Below are 27,584 nucleotides of genomic sequence, written 5' to 3' on the forward strand. Positions count from 1 at the left end.
TTCTAGCTCCGTAACATAATACCATACGGTTACAGAACTATTGCAGGTCATTCTAATTTCTCATTTCAATGTTTGCCAATCACTTGGCTAAGTATGTTTTACAACACATTTGTATTCTTCCAATTGATCCTCCAAATTTCAACTTGCTTACAGGCCCAGAACATCTTTGTTGTTATAATGTTTAAAGACATTTCTACTCAAACCAGTTAATAGGAGATGAGGTGTATCTCTCGATAAATTTCAACCTATATCACTTACACCTATATGCCTAATATAAAAAATAATTGATTGCTGCATGTATAACCACAGAAGCCAACATTGTTAATATACTTAGCTCCTTACCACATACGTTAAAGTCCAGCCTTTCTACAGTTGAAGCGGTTGAGAGCATATCATATAGCAGTTTTGGAAATATGAAAGAATCCGTTCACCACTGTTGTGCCTGAAGTAAGTATTTGATATGGTTTTCCACAATATATTACTAAGGAGTAGGAGAGAATGCTCTCTGCATAATACAGTCATACTGTTTGCAGTTAATGAAGATTAATAATCAAGTCACATTGCCTTCCTGTTACAAAGAGTGTACTTTAAGGATCTGCTCTCAGATCTGTACTATTCATTATTTACATAAATGATGTACCCACAGTTGTGCTATTTCAGGCAGTACTGCATGGACATGATAATACTTATCACCTATGATACCAACTTTGAAAATGTGCAACAGTCTGGTGGTAGTGATGGAGAGAAAGTACAACTGGTTTCACACAACTACACAACAGAAAAATGATAGTAAAACTGAATAAATCATATCCAGTTTGACTGTTCAGTCATGGTGAAAAACTATTTAGCACATAAAACAAAAGCTAAGCTGATTTGTGCAAAAAGGAAAATTATGTGCATTCAAGGAAAGCTGAGAAGGAGCTGTCAGTGAAGAATTACTACTTGTATAAACATGATTTGCATTATTCCATTTTCACTTGAGTCATGGAAGACTACTTTTAGTATGCAGCAACATTGGAGGCCAAATATTTGTGTTTAAATGATAAAAAAGTAATCGAGTGCATTGTAGGACTAAGCACACACGAAACATGTAAAGACTATTTCAAACAACTGAACATAATATAGTTCTTTGCATGTATAACTGCTTGTCTTTGGTAAAGAAACCAAGTAGGTTTGATCTAAGGAGGTCCATGCAATTAGGCACTGAGTTAACATTCCTTATGCTAGGCCGGAAATGACCGATCACAGCTACAGACATCTTAAGTCTTATCTATTTCAACAAATAACTTTAGTGCCTACATAATACCATTAAACAAATTTAAAACTGTCACAAAACGGGCGAAAAACAAACAATTTTATTCAGCTCAAGAGTTCCAGAAGTACGACCCCAATTTCTTATATCAATGAATATAAATAAACGACAGACTGTATTAAATAACTAATTCATTCTGTGACCTACTTTATTACTACCTTGTACTTCTTGTCGTTTAGATAACTAATTACTTTGTTGGATTACACTGAATATATGTAAAATGCTCGAAGGTGATAAAGTTTTTCTTCCGTATTCCTTCAAGGAAAAGCATAATATAAAACCATTTTTGGCAGATAAAATTTAACATTATTCATTTGCCCTGAGTAAAAAAAAAAAATTGTCTCCTTGAAAGTGCAGCATGACATATCACTATGTGCAACAGATGTACTTTTAATGTTTAATGTGCCACAGATACAATATGAAATGTACATCTTTAATTGTGGAAGCTCTTATACATACAGATAATAGTTGTTTAGACTATTTTCAGTTACAGCCTGCTTTTTGGTACAACTAAAAATGTATTTTTAATTTAGTTCTAAAATGTACCTGCCCCTGTTTACAGTGCCTGATAGGGATCAACCTATGAGCAACACATTCAATTTCTTTCTGAACACATGTGAGTTATAAATGTCCTGTTTTAAGTTGAAAGGAATCGTATAGATGTTAATACAGGCAGTGTAAACCCCTTTATATTTTTGTGAGTTTTAGAGCTTTGTGTAAGCTCTGCTTCTAGCTCAAGATTATGAATGTTACCATTTGTCCAAAAATATTATTGTATTATTATATTAGCAGTGTTATAATGTATTTAACTGTAAATATCATGAGTATCTTTGAACAACGCCTACAAGATGTCTTGTTAATATTTCACAAATCTACTCAGTTCTGTAGCACACATTTATCGAGTCCTTGCAGTATTTTCCCAAAATATTATTCCATATAACAGTCAAATGTATGAAGTATGAGAAAAACGTATCAGTCTACAAATACAGTAAAAAACTAGAACTTGGTGGAAAGCATCAATTTTCTGCCCATTAAAATGAATTACATACACAGTTCTATTTAGTTTATTGTCTAAAACTGTGTAACATTTGCTTTAGAACAAAAAGCAGCAGACTTAACTGTTGATGTGAAACCTTTATATATTTATTTCATTATTACCTCTGTTGCACCCCACTACTGAGTTTGAACACTTGATCAAGGTACTTTCATCATTAGCACACATCATTATTTTGCCTCCTTTGCATGTTGCTAATATAACCTACGAAAATAAAAAGTCAAAAAATGAAGAACTCCGTGTTTAATCTTACTCTGTTCTAAATTCATTTTCTACTTGACTCTATTCGAAAAATATTTGTTTCCTGTTAAAAAACAATGTCATACTAAGCTTTTTTTTCTTTCTTTTCAATAATGTTAGATTTTACACAGTCAACTGCCTTAACAAAGTCTCAGAAAAATCTCTGCTACGTACCTTCTGAAGTTCAGTTTATCGAGAATTTCATTAGAGATGATTGAATATGTTGTGAAGGACCCTTTACAAGACACCATCTGCAGAGTATGCAGTAAGCTATTTCAAATGATGTTTCCACAAACTGTGCCCTTCACCATTCTTTTAAATAATTTTGAAAGTCTGGAACCATTTATATGGACACATTGTTCAATATTATATCCCTTCCTCTGCTTCTGTCAAGCAGCATCACTACATTAAGTTTGAGTAGATCAGAAAATAGCCACTTTCATCGACTTGATACAAAAATGGCCCAACTTATATACCATTAAATTGGAACAACTAGTGCTTTTTAGAGAGTGGATTTTTTTGTTCTGCCAAGACTAACCCCTTACCTGATACATCATCATATAAGAATGACTGGCATTTTAAGTCAATGCCACTGCTGGTGCATGTTGTGTGACTAAAAAGTTAAATAGTTTTTAGATAGATTGTTGTATTTTTGTCCATTTCTACATCTCCATACACGCTCTGAAAATCACTGTGAAGTGCATGGCAGAGGGTACTTAGCATGGTACTGTATAGAGTAAGGGAAGAATGCCTGCATAAAGGCCTCTGTGCTGTAATTAGTCTAAGCTTGTTTTCACAGTGAAAAAAGATGAACTGAGTTCTATAACTGCACTTTCCAATTATTAATTTCCATTCTGTAACAAGAAAACCCCTTTGATTTTGAGTTTCTAACTCTCACATTTCATCATCATTTAATGTTTTACCTGTTTTTCTATGTACACTACATGCTTTCAAATTTTATGGTTACACAGTTTATGACCAGAAGTGTCACAGTGTATTTACTGCTTGGTTTGTATTCTTCCTCTTTGAATAATCTATTTTCAGCAATGACTGACAAAATTACCTACTTCATTTTACAAGAGTCACCCATAAGTAACGTCTCCTACCTTTTTTTTTATTGTTTTACAAGAAAAGTAAATGCCAAACAGGATAACAACTACAACATGCACAACTAGTCTCTTTTTAAGAAATTCACGTTCCTTCTCCATAATTTTTTTTCACTTTGAAATGAGAGCAAGTACACCTGCGCAATAAAAAAAATTAGACCTGTTTCCTCAGGCAGGTAAAAAAAAAAAAAAAACCCTCACCTCCAGCCACAATTTTCACCCAAAACTCCTCATCCTCCACATTTAAGCACAGCAGCAGATTAAACACAAAAAGTAATTGTGCCCATTCAGATCAATCAACATTTTTGGTAGCCAGCATGCACAAATTTTTGAGGGGCCCAGTTTTTCAATAATGGCCATGGATAACTGGCAACCCAAGTCATTTGTTTTTTGCCAGGCAGTCATCATGAATGATTTAGTTGACACTGGAGTTTTGTGAAGTCACTGCTGTCACTGGCTGCTCTGTATTGCATCATCAGCCAACTGTGTGTGTGTGCGCTGCAGGTTCTCTACAGTGATTAACCCATTGTCTAATGGTGCTGACATCCACTATAGCATCTCCATTCACCTTCTCCAGCCTTTCACAAATGTGGCTGAGCATTTCTCCTTCTGCAGTAAGCGTTTTAGTAACATAACACTTTCTTATATATACATCAACGTAAGCCATTTTCTAAACTTAGTGTTGCCATTGGTTGATGTAGGATGCTGTTACTAGGGTGAGCTGAAGCAGAAGTATTGCAGAAGTGACCCAAATTCATAGCTAATACATCACCAATTAAATGAAGGCAAAAAAGAAAGAAAATAGGAGGCATTATGTTCTGATCGGCACTCATAATTAGCAAACAGAAAAATGTCACATTTTTTACTTCATCATGCCTTTTTGATTTGTGAGTTCCTGTCTGCTTCTCCCTCCTCTAAAGCATTACTTGGTGCATACATGAATGACAATAATTGTTTCGCTGTCACAGATAGGGAAATGGATTAATTCATAAACTAAAATATACTTTAATTCTATCCATTCTACTCTGTTGCTTATTATTTCATTTGTGCCAAACATTTTTGTAACTGTATTTAAAATTCATAATGAAACTGCATTACATATTAGTCTCATCACAATGAAGACACTGAAAATAAGTTTTCTTTCTTACTGCATGCAACCACACTGTATCTTGTATCCAATACAATTTCCATACTGAGGCCTCTCAGTTTTTAATCCAAGAAAGTTCCTGTTACAAGATATATAATTGCATGGAAAGTATTTGCATCTCTTATTTCTTTCAAACTTTCACGCTGCAAGTGTTGGCTTTATGTCTTACACTCAATGTTACTAGCACTCAGGACGAGGAAACTAAATAAAACAAAACAATTAATTAAATGATTATTAACTTTATTTGAAAAATATATTACACATAAAATATGTTTGTTATATGGACAGAACATCCAGGAGTAAAATACAACTTCAGGAATAGTTCCAAGATGATAATCAGCCTACCAGGACACAGAAAAATTTTAATTCAAGCATTTTTCATTCAATTTTTACTGTACACTGAATCTTTTAATGTTCAAAGGGAAACAGTATTGAATGTAACTTAATTAACACACCATAATCTAAAAATACTAGATACTGATTATTTAAAGAGAGTTCCTCTTAATGCAGAAGGGAAGACCATTAGACTGTCGCAAAATCCACAATCCACTCTATGGATGTGGAAAAGGAGGCTAGGGACAGGGAGGGATGGGGAAAGGGATAGGGAGGGATGGAGACAGAGAGGACGGAGTGGTAGGTGCAGACAGGAAAAATGGGGGGGGGAGGGAGGGGGGGGGGGATACAGAGAGAAAGATAATAAAGTCACTAGAGTGCCATATCTACTCTGACTTTTTTTAATAGAATACATGTCTTGGGAAAACTAATTACATACGCAATCTTTCAAGAAAACACTAATAACTCCATAATTAAAAAGGAACATGTGTGTGCTTTTCTGAAATATTCAAAGCAAAACTTACCAATGTCTTGCTGCCAACGCAGATGATGGCTCCTTGTGGCAGCAAACACAGTATCGTGTTTATCATTCAACACCATTACATGAGCTTGCATTAAAAACAATGGGCTCAGAAAAGGAGACGTACACTGGACCAGTGCTATTACATCAACATCTGAAATTATGATGCAATAAATGAGTGTGTTCAGAAAAAAAGTATATTTACATCTACATGTAAAATATTGAGTCAAACACTACAGTAGTTCATTCCATTATAAATATTGTGTCCACATCTTACTAGAATTTGGCAGTAAACATTGGGTGGAAGACACACAATATGCACAGCCTGATAAAAACAGTGAAACATCCAGAAGACACAAGTAGAATTTAATGTAATTTCATACATGTGCACATCCACCATCTATCAGAGATCACTGTAACAGTGGAAAGTTCCACAGGACTGGAAGAGGGCCCAGGTCATAGCAATCTATAAAAAGGGTACGAAATCAGATGCACATAATTACCGACCAATTTCACAGACATCGATTGGTAGTAGAATCATGGAACGTATTTTGTGTTCAGACATAATGACCATTGTAGACTCTGAGAAGCTCATCTGCAGAAACCAGCACGGTTTTAGGAAACAACGGTCATGTGAGACATAGCTGGCCCTCTTTGTGCATGATATGCAACAGGCTCTAGATACTGGCTCCCAGGTTGATGCCATATTTCTCAACTTTTGAAAGTTGTTTGACTCAGTTCCACACTGTCGCTTGCTCCAAAAAGTGCGTGCTTACTGTCTATCTGATGACATGTGGTTGGATAGAGAGTTTTCTAAGAGACATAGAGCAGTATCTCGTCCTGAATTGGGTGACTTCAACAGAAACAAGTGTAACTTCAGGTGTGGCCCAGAGCAGCGTAATAGGTCCACTGCTTTTTATGATTTACATAAACAATCTGGTTGATGGTATAGACAGTGGCATTAGACTGTTTGCCGATGATGCTGTAGTCTGCAGGAAAGTAGTATCACACGAAAGTTGTGAACAAATCAATGAGGATTTGCAGAAAATAAATGCATGGTGTAATGACTGGCAGTTATCTCTCAATATTAGTAAGTAAACTTACTGCATATAACAAGGCAAAAATCCCCATTAATGTACGAGTACAAAATAAATGCCCAGTCTTTGGAAGCGGTAACATCCATCAAGTATCTGGCTGTGACTATTCGAAATGATTTCAAATGGAATGATCAGATTACACAAGTAATGGGCAAGACAAACTCTAGATTGCAGTTTAATGGTAGAATCCTGAAACGATGCAGTCCTTCAGCAAAGGAAATTGCTTACAATATGTAGTTCTTAGAGTATTGTTCATCTATATGGGACCCCTATCAGTTGGGTCTCATTCAAGAGATTGAAAAGGTCCAAAGAAGAGCAGCAAGATTCGTGACTGGCACATTTAGCCATCACAAGAGTGTTACAAATCTCATAGAAAGTTTGAAGTGGGATACACTTGCAGATAGAAGAAGCGCTAAACTGAAGGGGCTGCTCACTAAGTTCCGAAATCCAATCTTCGTCAAGAATGCAGAGCATATATTACTACCACCAAATTTCAAATTGCGCAATGATCACCATTCACAGATAAGGGAAATTAGAACTTGTACTGAGGCATTCAGATAGTCGGTTTTCCCTCATGCGATTCACAAGTGGAACTGTGGGAGGGAGGGAGGGAGGGAGGGAGGGAGGGGGGGGGGGGGAGATGGAAATATGATTGGCGCAAATTGTGCCCTCTGCCACACACTGCTTGGTGGCTAGCGGAGTATATATGTAGATGTAGATCATCGGCGGATATGCAAACGATTTAGAGTTGCAGTTCTCTCTGAAAGATAGAACGGCCACTAGAGTGCACTACCGTTGTTCACGTAACATTACCAGGCCTGTTAGGCTACATAAGAGGCATGAAAAAGCTTCAAATGTTGAGCAATTGGTGAAGGACACGGAGATGCCAAATATTCATGTGAGAAAGTGTTATCAGCACCTGACAAAAGTTTCAGAAGGGCTTCTTTGAGGGCCTCCATTCGGCCAGATACTATATCCAGATTAGTGAGTCATTTGGATGTGAGAGTGGCCCAGTGTTGGGATGCCAGTATCTGAGAACAAGTAATGGACTCCCTGCAACATTCCATGGCATCCCACACCATTTGTTGGACATTAGCAGCAGCCAGACTATGTGTAGGCTGCCATCAGCTCCACAATACAAACAACTAGGTTGGGATGGTGTTGTGGCCAGGAAGCATGGACTCCTGGTGAATGGCAACACATTGTGTTTACTGACAAATCAATTCTGCATTACTCAAAATCACCACCATCAGTGACTATAGCTATGACCTGGAGAGAGGTCCCATTCTTCCAATGTTCTACAGAGGCTCTGTGGTTTTACTCAGTTATTGATGAGACTCTGACAACACAATGATACATCACAGATATCCTGCATCCTAATGTGTTACCTCTCATACAACACGATTGTGGTGCCACTGTTCAACAGGAGAATGCTTATTCACACATGGTACATCTCTTTGTGAACTGTGTCTGACATTAAGGTACTTCTGTGGCCAGCAAGATTCCCAGAATATGTTCCTCATAAATGTGCGGGACCTGCTTGGATGCCAACTCCAACCCAGTGCCAGTGTCCAGGATATGAAGCACCATTTACAACAGTTGTGGGCCAGCTTGCCTCAGGAGAGGGTACAACATCTTTATGACACCCTTCCTAAGTGATTCAGTGAATGCATGCAGTTAGACAGGCTGCAAAGTCATACAGACGAGTGGGCTCAATGCTGCCAGATTTTTCGTAAATTTGACTCAAATTTGTAATCACTGAAATAACATAAAACACCCTCTCAACCCATGAAATTTTATTTTTTTTTCTTCTCCCTTTCTGTGTGCCTCACTTGTTTGTCAGGCTGTGTACATCACCCCACAGTCAACAATAGCGAACTGCTGCCAGTGCAAGATGGCAGATATACTGCTGGTATGTATCTGACAAGAACACCAAGTAGTTGCTAGATTTTTGCAGAGCAAGGGACTGTCCACAAAGAAAGTTCATTGTGAAACATATCTTGTATATGGTGATAATTGTATTTCTCAGACGGCTTTCTTCAAATTTATACAGGAATCCAGCAAGAGAGAAGAAAAAAAAAAAAAATCACAAACAAGGAGAATCCTGGTTGGTATGTCAAAATTTTCCTTTGATGCCACATTCTTAGATTGTTTTTGTGGAAGTGAATATATTATCATCCATAAGCAGCTGAATTTTTGCGAAATTTGTACAAATTGGTTTCCTTGCTTTGTCTGCAGAGCCCAAATACAGCAGAATAAGCTTATCCATGACATAGTTCATACATACAGTGAGGCAGGAGGTTATTTCATAACAAGGAATATTAAATGGATGAGCCAACAGTTCACCACTAACAATATGAGTACAAAACAAACCTCCCAAGGTGGTGTTACGTTATTGTGATTGTCTTTTTGGGTGTGCAGATTATAATACTGCTGAAATTCCTAACTAACAGAGAGATTTAAAGCTGTGTTCTATGGTATCACTTTGTGGGAACTCCAACAGACATGGATTCCAGGCAGTATGAACAATACATCTGAATGACAGTGGTTGCATCTCAAAGAAAGACACTGGGATCTACTGCACACATTTCAGGGGGAACACCTGGAATATTCAACGTAACGCTCTGATTTTGTACCCAGTGATTTTCATGTTTGAGCCCCCTTAATCACCTGCAAGGGCAACAGTTTGACAATGATAACGATGAGTCTGCAGCCTGAGGGACACTCATTGGCTGAGACAGCTGCCTAAAGAACTCTGTTGTAGAATGTCAAGGACTTGCCTAATAATGGGATACAAACAAATTTGCATTATGTTGAAAAGTAAAATAAATTTCAAGCTAGACTTCGTGCTGTTGATGTCACAACCCTATTTTGCTCACACTAGTGCATTCAACAAATCAATATAAAATGCAAAACACAGGCTATTTTTATTTTCTACGTTCAGGTTTCTATTTCCACCACTCGCAGATGGGCATGAAAAAAATTACTGCTTCTCATGCCTGTGGGTGAGAATTTTGTACAAGGACTCTATTGATAACCATAGCACATAAATTGATTTGGTAAAGAAAGCAGAATGTTTCCAATTGTGCATGTTAAAATCGATGAAAATTTAAATTTTCGACGGGTAGGGGCGAATATATTACTAAGTTAAAACTGGAATTAAGTATTTTTTCTTTGCATCATTACTTAGCCTTGGAAATAAGCAAATCAACATCTTAAATATTTTGCATATGCTGAATCTTTAGTATCTTACGGACGATCATCTTGTGATGATAACTTGCCACAAAGAATTACTGATTTAGATCTGTTCCAGACACACCTGGGGAAGGAAATCCTTGATAAGTAGGATGGGAGGCCAAGAGATATTAAGTCTGCATTTAGATCACAGAGTCCTTCAGTGCAAAAGTGCAAGCCACCCAACATCCAATGGAAAGCAAAGTGTTTTTATTTACAAAGACACTTTTCTTGGTAGTTTATTTCAACATTAATTATGCTTATGATAACAGTGTTAATTACTGATGCTGATTATGAAAAGGTTTATGGCTATTTACTGCTTCAGTTCAATAATGCAGTTATTAAAAGGGTGTCACAGTTTTGGTTCCTGTCATTCCATTTCACATGGAATAAAAAAATAAATTTTTCATAATTTTGTAATTTTTGGTCATTTTGATTTATCTATCACAACAAGACAAAATCCAAAATTAAAATTGTTTTTTAAATTTTGTTTTTGAGTTATTAATTTTTAAAGTTCTTGAAACTGCAATTTTTTCCACATTTCAAAATCTTAAAATGGCCATATCTCCTAAAGAATTCAATGTACAGACCTGAAATTTATACTCATTTTCTCAGAGACTTTAAAAATACGAGTCAGTTGATCAATTTTATTAAAATGTGAAAATTTTCTCAAACTAAATTTTTTTTAAAAATTATGAAACTTTTAAAACTGGATATTTTCATTAAAAATATATGTTAGTCACACACTATTTGTTAATGTGTGTGCCGAATTTCATGATGGTACTCCAAAAGGAACATATGGAAATAAATTTTATTTCACTGCTGTTCATATTGGCAACTGCATCTCAACTGTGTAGTTGGTTAGCAATCTGGTTCATTAAACTATTGTTAAAATGAAATTACTGAGTACTTCACTTTATAATTTGAAAATGGTGATTAACTATGCCATATAACAATTGACATGAATAATGTATGGTATAACACTCATTTTCTATTTTGTGTAACCTCTAATTTATGGTAGTTGTAGTACATATTTACAGAACAACGGAATGTGTGTGTGTGTGTGTGTGTGTGTGTGTGTGTGTGTGTGAGAGAGAGAGAGAGAGAATATTCACTTCTATTGTAGTAATTCATTTCAGTAGAGATGGACTGCAGAGATAAAATTAGCGAAGCACTGGTGAGGGGAGAAGGGCCAGGGTGCTTTGTGCATGTGTAACTCTTTACGACACGAGTTAAACAAATAAAAAATTGCAGGAAGCTCCCAATGTCATGATTTAAAAATTCTTAATCGCCCAATAAAATGCTGAAAGGTACATGTTGGAATGCAACAAATACAAAACGCAACCCACAAAGTGGAATATTGTAGTTATCATATTCTGACACGAGAGTTTCAACATTTTACTGGGAAATTGAGCATTCTAAAACTTTGACGCTAGCACACTGGTGCCACTTTTGTCACCTGGGGATGTTCACATACAATGAAAATAGTGACTTAATAAATGCACATAAAATAACTGTCAAGGTGGTTTTCTTAACTTTAGTTGTGGAAGTACAACATGATCAAGTATTGACTTCAATCACATTGTTAGAGTGGGGTAGAGCATATATGCCATCAGTCACATCTACTTGACAAATGATGAACATGCAGCACAAAAAAGGAGCTCCACAAAAAGTTTTTATAAAGCTACAGCAGTCACAGGGACATAGAGGTCTCATGCATTTACACCTATGAGCAAACCCAAAGGTAAAGCAAAAATTGTTTTTAATTTCAAGGATTTTGGTGTTCATAAAATTCAAATGTATTGCATGTATCTGAACAGATTACAGGACTTGTTCCTTGTGCCTATGACAATAAATGGTGGATGGCTTCTGTTCTATACAGAGATGAAAAAGAAGTAAACCTTTTATTTACATATTATTGTGGACCAGCTCTCTCTTTTAACTGAGAAGAACAAATAAATTGACTGTAATAAAATACTTTGTACTATGTAAATTAAGCCCCTCAACTGCCATTGGGAGAACATACTAACTACCAGATGATTGGTTGTTTCGGGGTGTAAAGGGACCGAAATACTAAGGTCATCATCTCCTTTTCCTCATGTAAACTAACTCCCAAAATTAGTTTGGGAAGGTAAAAGGGTGCAAAAGTAGTGAGGAACCAAGCCAAAAGAGAAAACAAAAGAAGCGAACAAAAAAAGGGAAAATGTAAACCACAAGGAAAAGTAGAGGAAGGTATTAAAAATCATAGAGCAGATGGCCAGGGCTGGCTGATTACAGGAATAAAAAGGGATGAGCCAGCCACTCCGCAAAACACTAAAACGTCCAGCCTAAAAGACAAGGCAAAATAAACACACATGGGGAAAAGATGAACACCAGTGCAAAATGGCTCTGAGCACTATGGGACTTAAAACACCAGTGCAAACAAAATCCAAAGAAAGAGTGACATAAAGGTAAAATGAAGGGAGGGTGGAGGCCTTTGAAAGAAGGGCAAATGCCCATTGTTAGATTGCATGATAAAAATCCCTCTCACGAATAAAATGTGAAACTAAATCTGTCTTTGAGGCATTGTCGCCCAACAATCTGCCGCCAAAAGGCTAAAATTGGGCAGCCCAACAAGATATGGACAACAGTCATATGGGGAGCCAAAGCGACACCAAGGTGGGTCCTCGCAACAGAGGAGGTGATCATGTGTTAGCCACATATGGCCCATGCAGAGCCAGCAAAGGACAACGGAGTCCCTGTGAGTAGCTCGCATGGATGAGCGCCACACATTCGTTATCTCCTTGATAACCCAGAGTCTATTTGGTGTAATGTGGGTGCGCCATTCAGTATCCCAGATCATGAAAACTTTGTGGTGGAAGAACGATTGCAAATCAGTCTCTGGCAGGCTAGTCTCCAGAGTTGGTTTACTAGTCGCCTGTTTGGCCAGGTTATCAGCAAGTTCATTCCTCAGTACCCAACATGTCTTGGGGACCAAATGAAGGTCACTGAATGTCCACTGTTGTCAAGGGCATACACAGACTCCTAGACAGTCATTACAAAAAGGAAATTGAGGGAGGCACTGGTCGAGAGCTTGTAGGCTGCTTAAGTAGTCACTACAGATGACTAAGGACTCACTGGCAAAGGAGCGGATATGCTCAAGGGTGCAATAGATGGCTACCATATCTGCAGTGGAAACACTGGAGCCATCTGGCAAGGAGCACTGTTCACTGTGTCCAAAGTGAGTTTAAGCGAAGCCAACTAGACCACTGACCATTGAGCCATTTGCATAGACTATTTCTGAGCCCTGAAACTTGCTGAGAAGAGAGAAAAATTGCTGGTGGAGGGCCACAAGAGGAGCTGAGCCTTTTGGGCTTGCAATAGGTCCAGCCGAAGCCGTGGCCAAGGTATGGACCATGGAGGTGTACGTAAGTGGGCTCCCCCAGGAAAAGTGGTTGAGCAAAAGTGCCGAGTTCAGTAACAAGCGAAAGGACACAGACGGCAAAGGGATTCTCAATTCTGGCCCGCTATTGCGGGAGATGGATCGCCATTTAGGGAAAAGGAGATGGTAGTTTGGATGGCGAAGCAAACTATGAATGTGGGTGCTACAATTTGTAAGCAGTAGTTGCCACTGAAGTCGCAATGGAGTAATGCCAGCTTCCAAGAGGAGGGTGATCACTGGGCTCGTTCAGGAAGCACCCGTTATGAGCCAAACTCCACAGTGGTTGATAGGATCCAGCAGATGCAGTGTGGAGGACGATGCTGAACCATACACCAAGGTCCCACAGACAATACTGGACTGTACAAGGGCTTTGTACAGATGCAGCAGTGGAGGGCGATCAGCACCCCAGTCGTGGGGCTCAGGCTTCGAATAATATTAAGATGCTGCCAGCACTTGTCCTTATGCTGATGAAGACTGGGGAAGCCAAGTTAAGCAGGCATCGAAAACCTGTTCCAAAAAGCAGTTAGTCTCCACTACACCACGTAGTTGTGTCATCGAGGTAAAGTTCTGGATGGGGATGGACAGTATGACGAGGACAGAAGTGCACGATGCAAGTCTTTGTGGCCAAAATCTGAAAGCCATGAGTAAGGGCCCACAACTGCACCTTCCATATAGCTCCCTGCAGTCAGCGTTCAGCTACAACAATGTAAGAGGAGCAGAAAGAAATACAAAAATCATCAGCATAGACGAGGGGAGATACGGAGGATTGTACTGCTAGTGCGGGACCCTTGACGGTACTTATAAAGAGGGTGACGACACTCAGGACAGAGTCCTGTGGAACCCCATTCTCTCATGTATATGGCACACTGTGTGAAGCACTGATCTGAACTCTGAAAGCGCAGAGTGACAAAAAGTTCCGTATAAAAATTGGAGTGGGCCCAAGAGACCTGACTCAAGCAGAATAGCGAGGATGTGATATCGCCAAGTGGTATCACAGGCCTTGGTCATGCCAAAAAATATGGCTATAATGTGGCACTGTCAGGAAAAGGCCTATTGAATGGCAGACTCCAGGTGGACCAAGTTGTCAATGGTGGAGCGGCCTTGGTGAAAACCGCCCTGGGATGGAGCCAGTAGGCCCTAGGCTCAAGGAGCCAACAAAACCGCCGGCTCACTGTATATTCAAGCAGCTTGCACAGAATGTTGTTGAGGCTGACAGGACAATAGCTATTCCCATTGAGTGGGTCCTTACCAGGCTGGAATGATGATACTTTCCTGCCACTACAACGGGAATTCGCCATCGCTCCTGATGCAGCTGAAGATGGCAGGGAAGTGGCGCTGGTAAGCTGCTAACAGATGTTTAGGCAGTTGGGAATGGATGTAGTCTGGGTCAGGGGATGATCAGGACAGTTGGAAAGGGCACTCAGAGATTTGCACTCGCTGAGGGGAGCATTATGTGGCTCAGGGTGTGTGGAGTAAAAGATAGGTGTTGTCGTTCCATCTGCTGTTTGAGGAGATTAAAGGCAGGGTGGTAATTCTCAGATGCAGAGATGCAAGCATAATGCTCAGCAAGATGCTCTGCTATTATGTCTGGGTCAGCAGATACTGCTCCATGTATAGAAATTCCAGATGCACTTGCACGCGTCTGATAGCCATAAAGTTGTTGGAGCTAGATCCAAACCTGGGAAGGAGAGGTTCGTACTCCAATGGTGGAGACATAGCACTCCCAACACTCCTGCTTCCGTTGTTTCACGAGTAGGTGAACCTGGGCACGAAGCCGTTTGAAGGCATTGAGGTTCTCCAGGGACAGGTGGCACTTATGATGTTGAAGTGCCCACCTATGGTCTCTAATTGCCGCAGCTATTTCCGGCAACTACCAAGGCACTGACTTCCAAGGGGGAGGGGGGGGGGGGTTGCAACCTGAGGAACGAGGTATTGTCAATTCAGCTGCGGTAACAATGGTAGTAGTGAGGATGTGGATCACCTCATCGATGCTGCCATGCAACGAAGATTCAGTGGTGGTAGTGGAGGTGAAAGCATCCCAGTCAGCCTTGGGAAGAGTATATCTGTGCAAGCATTGAGATAAGGGATGCTGGGGCAGGGACAGGAAGAATGGAAAGTTGTCACTACAGCACAAGTCATCGTGGGCTCTCCAGTGGATAGACGAGAGAAGGCCAAGACTGCAAACAGAGATCAATGGCCGAGTATGTGCCATGTGCTACACTGAAATGTGTGGGAGCATCTGTGTTTAGGAGGCAAAGATCGAGTTGAGTCAGTAGGTTCTCGACATCTTTACCACAGCCAATCACCTTGGTTACACCCCACAAAGGGTTATGGGTGTTAAAATCGCCCAGAAGTAGAAAAGGTAGGAGCAGTTGGGGAAGTAGTGCAGCCAATACATGGGGTGGTGCGTCACCATCTAGAGGGACGTAAATGTTACAGGTGGTAATTTTCTGTGTTTTCCTCACCCTGGCAGCCACAGCTTCTAAAGATGTGTGAAGGGCTATGGGTTTGCTACAGACAGAGGTACGGACAAAGATACAAACTCCACCTGATGGTCTGTCACAGACAGTACGGTTTTTGTAGTACCCCTGATAGCCACGGAGAGCAGGGGTCCACACTGAGGGAAACTAGGTTTCCTGCAGAACAATGCAAAAATCAGGTGTAATGCTTAAGAGTTGTCTTAACTTAGCCAGGTGGGAGAAAAAACCGCTGCACTTCCACTGGAGAATGACACTTTCTGTTGTCTGGGAAGGCATGAAGGAGGCAAATTATGCATCAGCATCACTTGCCGCCACTGGCTGAGTGTTCGCATCCACTACCATTGAATTTGAGACATTGGCAAGATCTAGGTCCTCACGGGATGCCAGAATCTCCACCATTGTCCTCAGATTCAGATCCTTGGAGGAGTGGTGGTGCGGGCACCACCAGAGGCTCATGTTTCTTAACAGACTGCTTCTTTGATCGTTTGCCCTCTTACCACTCCTTATGGGCTTGCTGGCAGGGCTTCTCGGAAGTAGCTTCAGGGGCAGTTTAGCCTCATGGTAAGACAACCTATCCAGGGTCTTGTACTCCATAATTTTCTGCTCCTCTTGGAGTACCGGGAAGTCCAGCAAGCAGGGGGGTGGTGCTCTCCACAGTTTACACAGGTGGGAGGAGGCACACATGGAGTATTCGGATGCAGGGAACGTCCATTGTCTCTAAATGTGGTGTTTGAATTGCACTGGCAGGAAATGTGCCCAAATTTCCAGCACTTAGAGCACTACATAGGGGAAGGGAAGTAAGGTTTGATGTCACATCAGTATATCATCACATTGACAAATTCAGGTGATGAGTCACACTTAAAGGCCAAGATGAAGGCACCAGTGGCAACCTTATTGTCTTTAGGCCCCCCTATAGACACACTGGATGATGTGAATGCCCCATAGTTCATCGTCAAACTGCAACAGGAGGTCAAGATGAAAAGTAATTCTCTGGACCATGTTGAGGTTTCTATGGGGAGTGACCAAAACTGGAATATCACCCAGCTTTTCACAGATGAGAAACTCCCGAGACTGGGTTGGGGATGCCATCTGAATCAAAACCAACCCACTGCACATTTTGGACAGTGCTGTCACTTCCCCAAACTTTTTCTCCAGGTGCTCAACAAAAAAACAGAGGCTTCACATGCAGAAAGGAGTTCCCATCAGTTCTGCTGCACACTCTGTAAGTTGCTAGTGAGGAAAACTATTTACGGTCATACCTATCAGCATTATAACCAACCTTCCCTTTCTGCTGGGGCTATTTGGTCCCTACAAAAAGATGACATGGTCCGCTTCATTGTGGGTCATCCACCTCGATGCCACCCACTCAGACCAGAGGTTCCCCTCATGGGTGCCACCCAGCCACAGCAAAGGCCACCTAGCACGATGGTCACTGCCGGGGGTCCAGTTGCCCCTAGAAGATGGGCATCTACTCCTCAGCATATGTGGGGAGGCTGCAGCTCTGGCATCAGCAGTACGATCCCTGTGTTGTCAGGGGGCTACCACCAAATAGATACATGACAGCCCCACCACAACGGACTGGCTACCGTGCTGGATGTTGAGTGCTGAGACATCCAGTATCATCTTAGAGTGAAAGAGGGCAGCAGCCTATGGAAGTAGATGATGTACCCTGTGAGGCATCCTTGCCCAGATAAATGGATTGCAGGCGGAGGTGCAGATCCAAGGTCTAATCACACACTGGATGTATGGCAAACCAGGTACGGCACCCATCTCCAAATAGCCCACACTCATAATTTTGAAAGAGGTGTAGGTCAAACCCTGAAAGTGGACCATAACTCAGTCTGCCAAAACGCACGAGACTCCTTTTAGTCACCTCTTACGACAGGCAGGAATACCTCGGGCCTATTCTAACCTCTGGACCTGCTGGGGGAACTACCACATAAAGACATTATATTGCAATAGAACATGTTGTTACATCAATTATGTTATTACTGCTTGGGAGAAGCAGGTAATATCATTTTAAAAAAGAGCAATACGTACTTTTAGGCTCTAATTAGATGGTTAGTGTATCACCATAACATCTTTTGTGTTGAAGGTGAGTAAAAAATCTCTTTGCAAGACACTCAACTAACATATTGTGAAATAATAACAGCTACATCATTGTCTGATTAATAATATTGATTAATATTAATGCATCTGTAAAATGGTGGTATAATTAAGTAAATTATTCACAGTCTTCTTGAGCATGTGTATGTAAAAATTTTGTCTCACTTAACATTGGAAACTCAAATATGAATTTAAATTTAAATGTATAGTTCAAATAATGCACTAAACTGATTGTCATTAAATATCAAATAATGATTTTGACAGCCTTATTGGGCTTTTAACATACATCACATCTTAGTAACAAGCTCAAAGTCCTAGAGACTATGCACAGAAGGCTGCCCTTACCCATAAAATAAAATTAATTTTAATATGTTCTATACTGGGTTTTAAGTACTGATATCGCAAGGAGATGAGAATAATGCAGGTTATTTTGAGGTGTGTGGCTGGCTGATAGTTTCACCAGCACCAATCCAAGCATCTAAAGTTCGCACTCCCATAGTCTCTCCTATGATTACCACTATAACAGTCAAAACTGAATGATAAATTATCTCCCTCCTTTAAAACTGCCTCCCCTTTCAGAAGATATATTATAAACAAACTTTTACACAAATATATATATATATTGCTGTTGACATACAAATAATACACAATAAAATGTAAGCGCTGGCAGGTCGATAGACAAACAAACAAACACAAACATACACACAAAATTCAAGCTTTCGCAACAAACGGTTGCTTCGTCAGGAAAGAGGGAAGGAGAGGGAAAGACGAAAGGATGTGGGTTTTAAGGGAGAGGGTAAGGAGTCATTCCAATCCTGGGAGCAGAAAGACTTACCTTAGTGGGAAAAAAGGACAGGTATATGCACGCGCACGCGCGCGCACACACACACACACACACACACACACACACACACACACACACACACACACACACACGTCTGATTGTGTGTGTATGTGCAGATGGATGTGTGTGTGTGTGTGTGCGCGCGAGTGTATACCTGTCCTTTTTTCCCCCCTAAGGTAAGTCTTTCCGCTCCCGGGATTGGAATGACTCCTTACCCTCTCCCTTAAAGCCCACAACCTTTCGTCTTTCCCTCTCCTTCTCTCTTTCCTGATGAAGCAACCGTTTGTTGCGAAAGCGTGAATTTTGTGTGTATGTTTGTGTGTCTATCGACCTGCCAGTGCTTTTGTTTGGTAAGTCTCATCATCTTTGTTTTTAGATATATTTTTCCCACGTGGAATGTTTCCCTCTTATTATATACAATAAAATGTAACACCTACATCTGTCCTTACAATGTTGTTTATTAAATGGCTACCGGTTTCGGTGTTTCAGTACACCATCTTTAGGCCTTATCCGATGCTGAGAGGAGATAACCTCAATTGTATACATGATTCATCAGTGGCCAATATCTATGAACCGGTTTTCGCTCTAATGAATCATGTATACAATTGCAGTGAACCACCTCAGCATCAATTTAGACCTGATGATGGTGTACTGAAGCAACAAAACTGATAGTCATACAATAAATAACATCGTAAGGATGGCTGTAGGTGTTCTATTTTATTGCATAAGTAAGCAGACAAACTCCCTCAAACCTCCAATCAGAAGGATGGACGTACAAACAGACACAATACGTCCACCCAGAAACACAGATGGGAAGTGACAGATAGTTGAAGAGTGAAAGGAAACATTAGAATACAGATATATGTTCATCTTTCTTTTCATACATATCTGTTTTTGGCCCAGGCACATTTATATCAAATTCACGTATCATACAGCCATTACAGTGCCTTGCATGACCACCAGTGGCTTACCTCAATCCCATGCAATACCACCACAAAACAGCAGGGAACCTCCATCTTGCTGCACTCGCTGGACAGTGTGTGTAAGGCGTTCAGTTTGACTGGGTTGCCTCCAAAGACATCTCCGATGATTGTCTGGTTGAAGGCATAAGCGACACTCATCGGTGAAGACAACATGATGTCACTCCTGAGCAGTCCATTCGGCATGTTGTTGGGCCCATCTGTACCACGCTGCATAGTGTCATGGCTGCAGAGATAGACCTCGCCTTGGACGTCAGGAATGAAGTTGCGCATCATGCTGCCTATTGCGCACAGTATGAGTCATAACATGGCATCCTGTGGCTGCACGAAGAGCATTATTCATCATGGTGGCATTGCTGTCAGAGTTCCTCTGAGCCATAATCCATAGGTAGTGGTCATCCACGGCAGTAGTAGCCCTTGGACGGCCTGAGAGAGGCATGTCATTGACAGTTCCTGTCTCTCTGTATCTCCTCCATGTCTGAACAACATCACTTTGGTTCATTCAGAGACGCCTGGACACTTCCCTTGTTGAAAGCCCTTCCTGGCACAAAGTAACAATGCATACACAATCGAACTGCAGTATTGACCATCTAGGCATGGTTGAACTACAGAAACACGAGCTGTGTATCTCCTTCCTGCTGGAATGACTGGAACTGATTGGCTGTCGGACCCCCTCCATCGAATAGACACTGCTCATGCATAGTTGTTTACAACTTTGAGCGGGTTTAGTGACATCTCTGAACAGTCAAAGGGACTGTACCTGTGATACAATATCCAAAGTCAACGTCTATCTTCAGGAGTTCTGGGAAACGGGTTGATGTAAAACTTTTTGATGTGTGTACCTTAAAAGGAAATTTTAAGGGTGAGCTTCAATTCTTTTATGCTGTGCCTGAGGTGAGAGCAGTTTCTCAGGCAGTTTCGTTTCTTTTGCTGATTTTAGAGCATGAACTTTGTGACACTTTTGAAGAAACTGTTAAAGTTTTGAAACTGCTAATCACAATGCCTATCTTGACATCAGAAGCTGAGTGGTGCTTTTCAATGTTTTATAGAATTAAAACGTTTCTACGAAACACCATTAAAGTTAGAGTACCTGGGATGCTATACTGTGAAAAGTCGTGTGTAAAATTGAAGATTTCAATTCAAGAGTGACAGATTTATTTCCCAACAAGAAGGAGCAACGAATGGATTTCCAATACCATTCCAACTAATTATTTTGAAGCAATTTCGCCAAAGCCATGGAGTTGCTGCTCTTTTTGAGTACAATCCTTTTTGTTTAAATGTTGACAATTTGATTAATTTTGCTTCCCAAAATTCAGATTACAAGTTCAAATAGTTTATGCATGCTCCATTTCTTGTACAGGCACTCATGTTGTATTGGACACTTATGGCTGTCAGCCACAAACATAAACAAACAAACAAGGAGTTCTGGCTGTCAGAGGGAGAAGAACGGTGTGGGAGGACAAGCCATGCCTCCGTCTCGCAGGGCTGGCAGCCTAAGTCTGTGTTCTGTGCTTCTGGGAAATGGACATATGAATCCTTAATTTCATCTGCTGTTGTGAGTCATATTCAAATCCTGTGACAGAGCAAGATTGCTCACTGCACTCATTTCAACATAAGAAAAGGAAACTACCAGCAAGCACAACTCAGAGTAAAGTGGAATACACAAATCATTCAGTAACAGCTAGAATGCAATTGTTAGTTGTGGTTGGCAGTTCGTTAATGTGGTAGTTCAGGCCCAACCTCCATTGTTATCTTAATCAACCATACATCAAAACACCCTCTACTTACAACTACCATGTAAAAGCATCTGCACATACCATGTGAGCAGTGAAGAATTGCGTTGATGATGGTGTGTGTGTGTGTGTGTGTGTGTGTGTGTGTGGGCGCGCGCGCGCACGTGTACATTTATGTGTGCGAGACAGATTTTCAGAATTCAGGATACACTTTATCTCTCCTGGAGACCTGCGAAGAAGACAGCTAAAGCAGCCACTTTGCCTCCCCCCCCCCCCCCCCCCCACACACACACACACCAGCTGCCACTAAGATCTATCACAGCTCCCACTGGAACACTGTCATGGAATTTAGCATACCCATTAACAAATACTGTACAAATAATATACTTTTCTCCAAAACAAAAAAAAAAGAAAATCCGATTTTTAAAGTTTTGAAATTATAGAATATTTTTATCTGGAAAAATACAACATTGTTAAGAATATCGTCAATTAGCACATACCTTTAAAGCTTATAAAAAAACTGAATCAGACAGTACAAATTTTATGTCTAAGTCAAGTAGTTTCCAAGAAAGTGACTTTAAGGGTTAAAGAGTAACAACAATCATATAATTTTGAAATTTTAAAGATTAACAACAAGTTCCAAAAACAATTTTATTTTGGGTTTAAGTGTTACTGTAACTGAACAATAAATTATAAAAATTCAAGTTGTCAAGAACCAAACCACTGGTTGATTTCATATCGACTGACCCTATTAAGCAGATCTGCATTAATTTCTATGGTGACTATTATCAGTGGGAGAGGGGGGCTGTAACATTTCTGGTCACTGTTTCATCTTCACATTCTCTCAAAAAGGATAACACAGTTTTTGACCAAAACACACAAAAACAATACAGTCTGCACAGATGATCAAACATGGGCCTTCAAATTCATAATAAAGAGGTGCACTGATCATGCTTTTTTCCTTATTTCCAAGAGTGAAAAAAGCCACTTAAAATAACAATACAATGATTTTGTGACAGCTTTCATTCTGGGATGCGAGCACAGGCCTTACACCACTTACTCACTGTCCTAATTAGTATGGGGTTTCCTCCTCAAGTATATCTTCAATGAATTAAAATTACTAATTTAACTGTACCTCATATGGCCTAGCTAAGGAAAGTTATTTCTTTTTTTTAAATATTTTTGTCAGCTGCAGTAAATTATGACTGTTGGTTACAATCTAAAGTTCATGATGTGGAACAAGTAAAATAATTAAACAAGCCACAATAACAAGAATAAAATGAATGGTTTTGGGCGTATTAAGTATAGTTTCCCCAATGTGGCCTACTCACCTTCTTTTAGTAATAATTAAAAATATTGAAAATAATTAAATCTGTTTCTTAAAACAGATCTAATGCAAACTGAAATTACTTGTTTGGCAAAGGCAATGTTAAGGAATTTGACTAATACAGATATAAGAAAAGACAAAAAACTTAAAAAGCCCCTATGATTCAGTGAGTCAAAATTTTTTCCTAGGACATATTCAACAAATGTAATGGTTTCCAAGGGTTACTTGTTCATTTACGCAAGTTATTTCTTACATTTAACTGACAGAAAAATATTGTTCCACATTGTTAATCAGTAACCTCATGGTTCGGACACATAAAACTGTCCTTGTCCTCTTTCATATCCCGACACATTCCTCATGGACGTAATGACCAAAAAAGAAACAAATACACATATATTTCACTGGATATTCTTTGCACACCTGAAAAACCAAGACTCATCATTGTTTGTCAATCTGACTTTTTGACTAGTTCTCTGAACCTTGGATATTATAGAAATTTTGGCTTTATCTTTAGTCATAAATAGTGATTTTTTTCAAAATGGTTCCTTTACTGTTGAAAGCAGATTTTCTCTTGGGCACTTGAACACTTTTTATTTGGTGTTGGAAGTAACTCACAAATGTGCTCTTATCAGGAACTCCAGCATCATTTGAATCAATAATGGCCTTTTCAACTGTGTTATCATACTCCATGGACAATATGTGTACTCCATTCAGATTCCTATTTGACACACTTTGAAGAGCCTCTGAAGATTAAGTGTCTCCTGATTTTTGCAGAGTTGGTATTGGCAGAGGTTCCGAAGCTGCAGGCTTCTGTACTTCAGAAGCTGTACTAGGTAAAAATGCAACTTTGGAGTCACATTAGAATCATATGGATACAATTCAGTAGTCTTAGACCCAGAGGTGATGTTACATATGGTCTTGGATTTTTCCCAAACTTTGGCAACAGTTTTTCCAAAGTGTTGGTTAGCTTATGCTCTCTCATAATGATTGTGTCTGTACATCATTACTTCTTGATCCCAGTGCTGTTTGAATAAACAAAATAACACTGAGCAACAGGTTTACGATGGCCAAACTGGTCTACCCATTCAACAAAAGTTAACATTATTGATTCCTTTTCTGTCATGCAGCAAAAAGAGCCTGTAGGTAGACTGTCAGCAAACCATGTTTTCATGGGCTTTCCTTTGAATAAAATCATTGGAGCAATAGTGGCCAGTGGCTCCTGCTGCACTCACACAAGAGAGAATCATTACATTTTCTCCATGTTCATTGCCAATATGATATTTGACTGTTTTCTGGAAACCATCTTAAATGGTTAGTTATGTCATTTTATGCTGATAAACTCATTGATGAGCTTGCCAAACATGCATGAGCTGCCACCTATTGGATTCCACCTCACAGTTACCAAGAAACAGCCACTAGGTCATTTTGAATCACAGACCATATGGGGTATGGTTATTTATATTCTTTCATTTCCAGTGAACTATTACATCACAGGCTTCATATGTATAAATAAAATGTTATTTGTGAATGTTATAAAGATTCCACCTGGTGCAAAACAGATCCCAAGTTATCGCCTTTTCTTTCTTTCTTTCCTCTCTCTCTCTCTCTCTCTCTCTCTCTTTTTAAAAAAAGGAAACATACTGACCTAAATCCCTTCACAGGAGTCACAGTATAGGGCCCAACTAGTATGCTGAAGCTCATTGAAATCAGCTGGTCACAGGTTGGCGTTTTATTGCTGACCAGAGCTCTACTTAAAGTATCTGGCTACGCAGCAGAATTTTATTAATGATTCAAATCTACAATATTTTATCAAAATCCCTCCCATAAGACAGAAGGAACCAGAATTACCACAACAAGATCTGTATCTAGTGGAGGCAATTATGATCACTCAAATTAAGCTCACGTATTCTACCAACTGTTAAAAACATTTGCCTTCTTTATTTCACTCTGAAAGTTTGAAGACAAGTAACTGTGAACAATGGCAATTATCTTTTAGATTAAAATTAGAACTACTCATCTTCAGAAACTGAATTTTAATTATTTTTTGAATCCAATATGTACCACCTTATTGTTTTAGATATTTTCAGTGGTCTATGAAGAAATAAAAGATAGAACTGTTTGGCTAAAGAGAATAGTTTACTTCTTGCCTCAGAAACCATGCATCTTGCTGCAATGGGCTGGCTTGAGTGCACCAACAATACAAGTACCCGTACATGCAGACACAACTACTTGGGTATCTGTAGCTGGCCAGACTTATATATTGTCGCAGAAGCGCAGAAGAAGCTGAGTAGTAGCGTGGTGTTGTGGTTATGATACTACACTGTTGAGGATCGCGAGTTCAAAACTCACCTGGACTGTACTATTTTAATTTCTATATTCTGTTCAAGTACGTCCTAGAAGTGTCCACAAATGTCAAGACTCATTATACTGGAATGTGCTGTAGCTGTATATATACTGTATGTGTCCTGGCCGGAGGCAGTTTGCTCTGTGCTCTTGTATGTGCAAATGCTGAATAAACCTTCGTTACGTAACTTTAGTGTTCGTCATTCATCTAATCACACCTTCTTCTACTTGACATTATTCTGGTGAAGATGCTGGGTATTGGAAATGGTGATAGCGCACATTATCGACGACACAGTGGCCCCCATCAGGCCACAACAGAGCTGCCATTTATGTGGCGAGAAACCCGAGTTCGAGCCATATTCAATAGATCGCAATCTACTGGAGACAGAAGAAGAAGAGGATATTACGATGACAGCAACTGTGTGCCACCACATGAGACATCCCTCTAGGTTCTCTGGTGACGATGGCCAAGATCCAAACTAGTGGCTGAAGATATATGAGGGTATAGCCAAATTTAACAAATGGGATGACACCATGTGTTTGGCTAACGTATTTTTCTACTTGGAGGACATTGGCAAGCAATGGTATGAGAACAACGAGGAGAAGTTCACAAGCTGGGAAATATTCCAGGCGGAAGTGCACAAGTATTTTGGCAACACACAACGACAGAAGTGCAAGGCTGAAGATAAATTAAAGTGCAGGGCATAGTGTACAGGAGAAACTACACGGTCCTACATTCAAGACGTCTTGGAGCTGTGTAAAATAGTGGGTCCTAGAATGAAGGAGGAGGATAAGGTTGCACATCTCATGAAGGGTGTTGCTGAGGACGTGTATCAAGCTCTACTCCCGAAGGAGGTTTCGACAGCAGAAAACTACATAAAATGGTGCCAGTATATCGAGACAATGCATCGAAAAAGAATTAGATGCAAGAAGTTTGAACGGCGTCCAAACATTGTATCGATGTCTGTGATGGAGGAAGCAACTGATTTTGTAAGTGTTCTTCATCAGGTAGTGAGAGAGGAAGTTCAGAAGGCACTTCAACTGCATGGCGAGCAAAAAACCGAGATGCTTCAAGATGTCATATGGGATGAAGTGGAACAGACAGTGAATCCAATCTCTCGTCCTTCATTTCCCTTCGAAACGGTAAAAAAGTCGAGACCCAGGAAAAGTTACATTCCTACATGCCGAATGAGGAACCCGTTTGGGCACCAAGGAAGACTGATGTCTGGAGGACCCAGGATAACCAACCAGTATGTTTCCACTGCCGACGACCGGGACACGTGGTGTGTTATTGTTGAGAAAGGCGGCGGATGTTTGATAAGGCCCGCGCCAGAAGACAGCAGATCGATCTTAGCCAACGCCAACTCCGGTACGACGAAGATGAACAAAAAGATGTGGGTGCAGGACGACATAGGTTACCATCACAGCAAGCTAGCCGCTGGAGAAGACGCTCCCCAACACACCAATCAAGGTCTTCATCGCCGTTTAGAAGCTCCAGCCGATCACCCAGCCACAGCAACCTGGAAAACTAAAGGGTGTGACCTTCCTTGTAGGTGAGGCCGCTGAAGAGAAAAATCCTCCGCCGTCGATCACTACAAAAATGATAGGAAACTACGTCAATATCCTCATGGATGGTCGACCAGCCCAAGCTTTTGTGGTCTCTGGAGCATCATATTCAGTCATTTCAAGTACCATTGCCAGTTGCAGAAAACCGTATTCGTCGATAGCAAAACATCTCTGCTGAAGGTGGCTAATGGGAAACATGTAAAACCTACAGGAAGATGTAGCATTCGTATGGGTATAAGTGGCCATACACAGCCCTTAGAATTCATCATCTTACAAGAAAATAGTCATGACATCATTCTCTGATGGGACTTTTTGAAAGCTTCTAAGGCAATTATCGATTGTGGTCACTCTAAGATTATGCGAGACGAGATGAGATGCTGTGGACAGGAAGATGCACTCTGTGTGCTGGATGAAGTGATCATTCTTGCAGTCAGTGCTAGAAAGATAATTGTCATATGTCATGCCACGCATCAACCCATGGATCTTGTAGAGGAATGTAAGAGAAGCATACCACTGAAGAATAACTTGGTCATCCCAGCCTCTGTTGTCTCGTTATAGAACGGATTCGGTGAATTGTGGATAGTTAACTATTGCTGAGAAGTGCAGATTCTTCCAAGACACATGTGTAGCAAACACTGAGCCGTTAACTGATGAACAGCTGAGCATGCTGCTGTGCTCCCTGCCGCCGTTGGATAAGCAGCTGCAGCAGCAAGTCGTATACTCCTAGCTCACTCATTTGTT

General features: G+C 40.2%; 1 protein-coding gene across 2 annotated transcripts in view; it reads right to left on the reverse strand.

Moving 5' to 3' along the window:
* Positions 1–5,013: 5,013 nt before the first annotated feature.
* Positions 5,014–27,584, reverse strand: part of LOC126162466 (N-acylneuraminate cytidylyltransferase) — a 46,576-nt gene continuing 24,005 nt past the window's right edge. Inside the window, exons 4-5 of one of the 2 annotated variants that reach the window (XM_049918998.1) lie at positions 5,717–5,866; positions 5,014–5,060 (exon numbers count right to left, since the gene is read on the reverse strand). In XM_049918998.1, the coding sequence (XP_049774955.1) occupies positions 5,047–5,060; positions 5,717–5,866 (164 nt within the window). In that variant the 3' untranslated portion in view covers positions 5,014–5,046. Of the gene's footprint in view, positions 5,061–5,577; positions 5,867–27,584 lie in introns of those variants that run through there. The other variant, XM_049918997.1, reaches the window with a different exon arrangement.

The sequence above is a fragment of the Schistocerca cancellata genome, chromosome 2, assembly GCF_023864275.1.
Source record: "Schistocerca cancellata isolate TAMUIC-IGC-003103 chromosome 2, iqSchCanc2.1, whole genome shotgun sequence".
Lineage (NCBI taxonomy): Eukaryota > Metazoa > Arthropoda > Insecta > Orthoptera > Acrididae > Schistocerca > Schistocerca cancellata.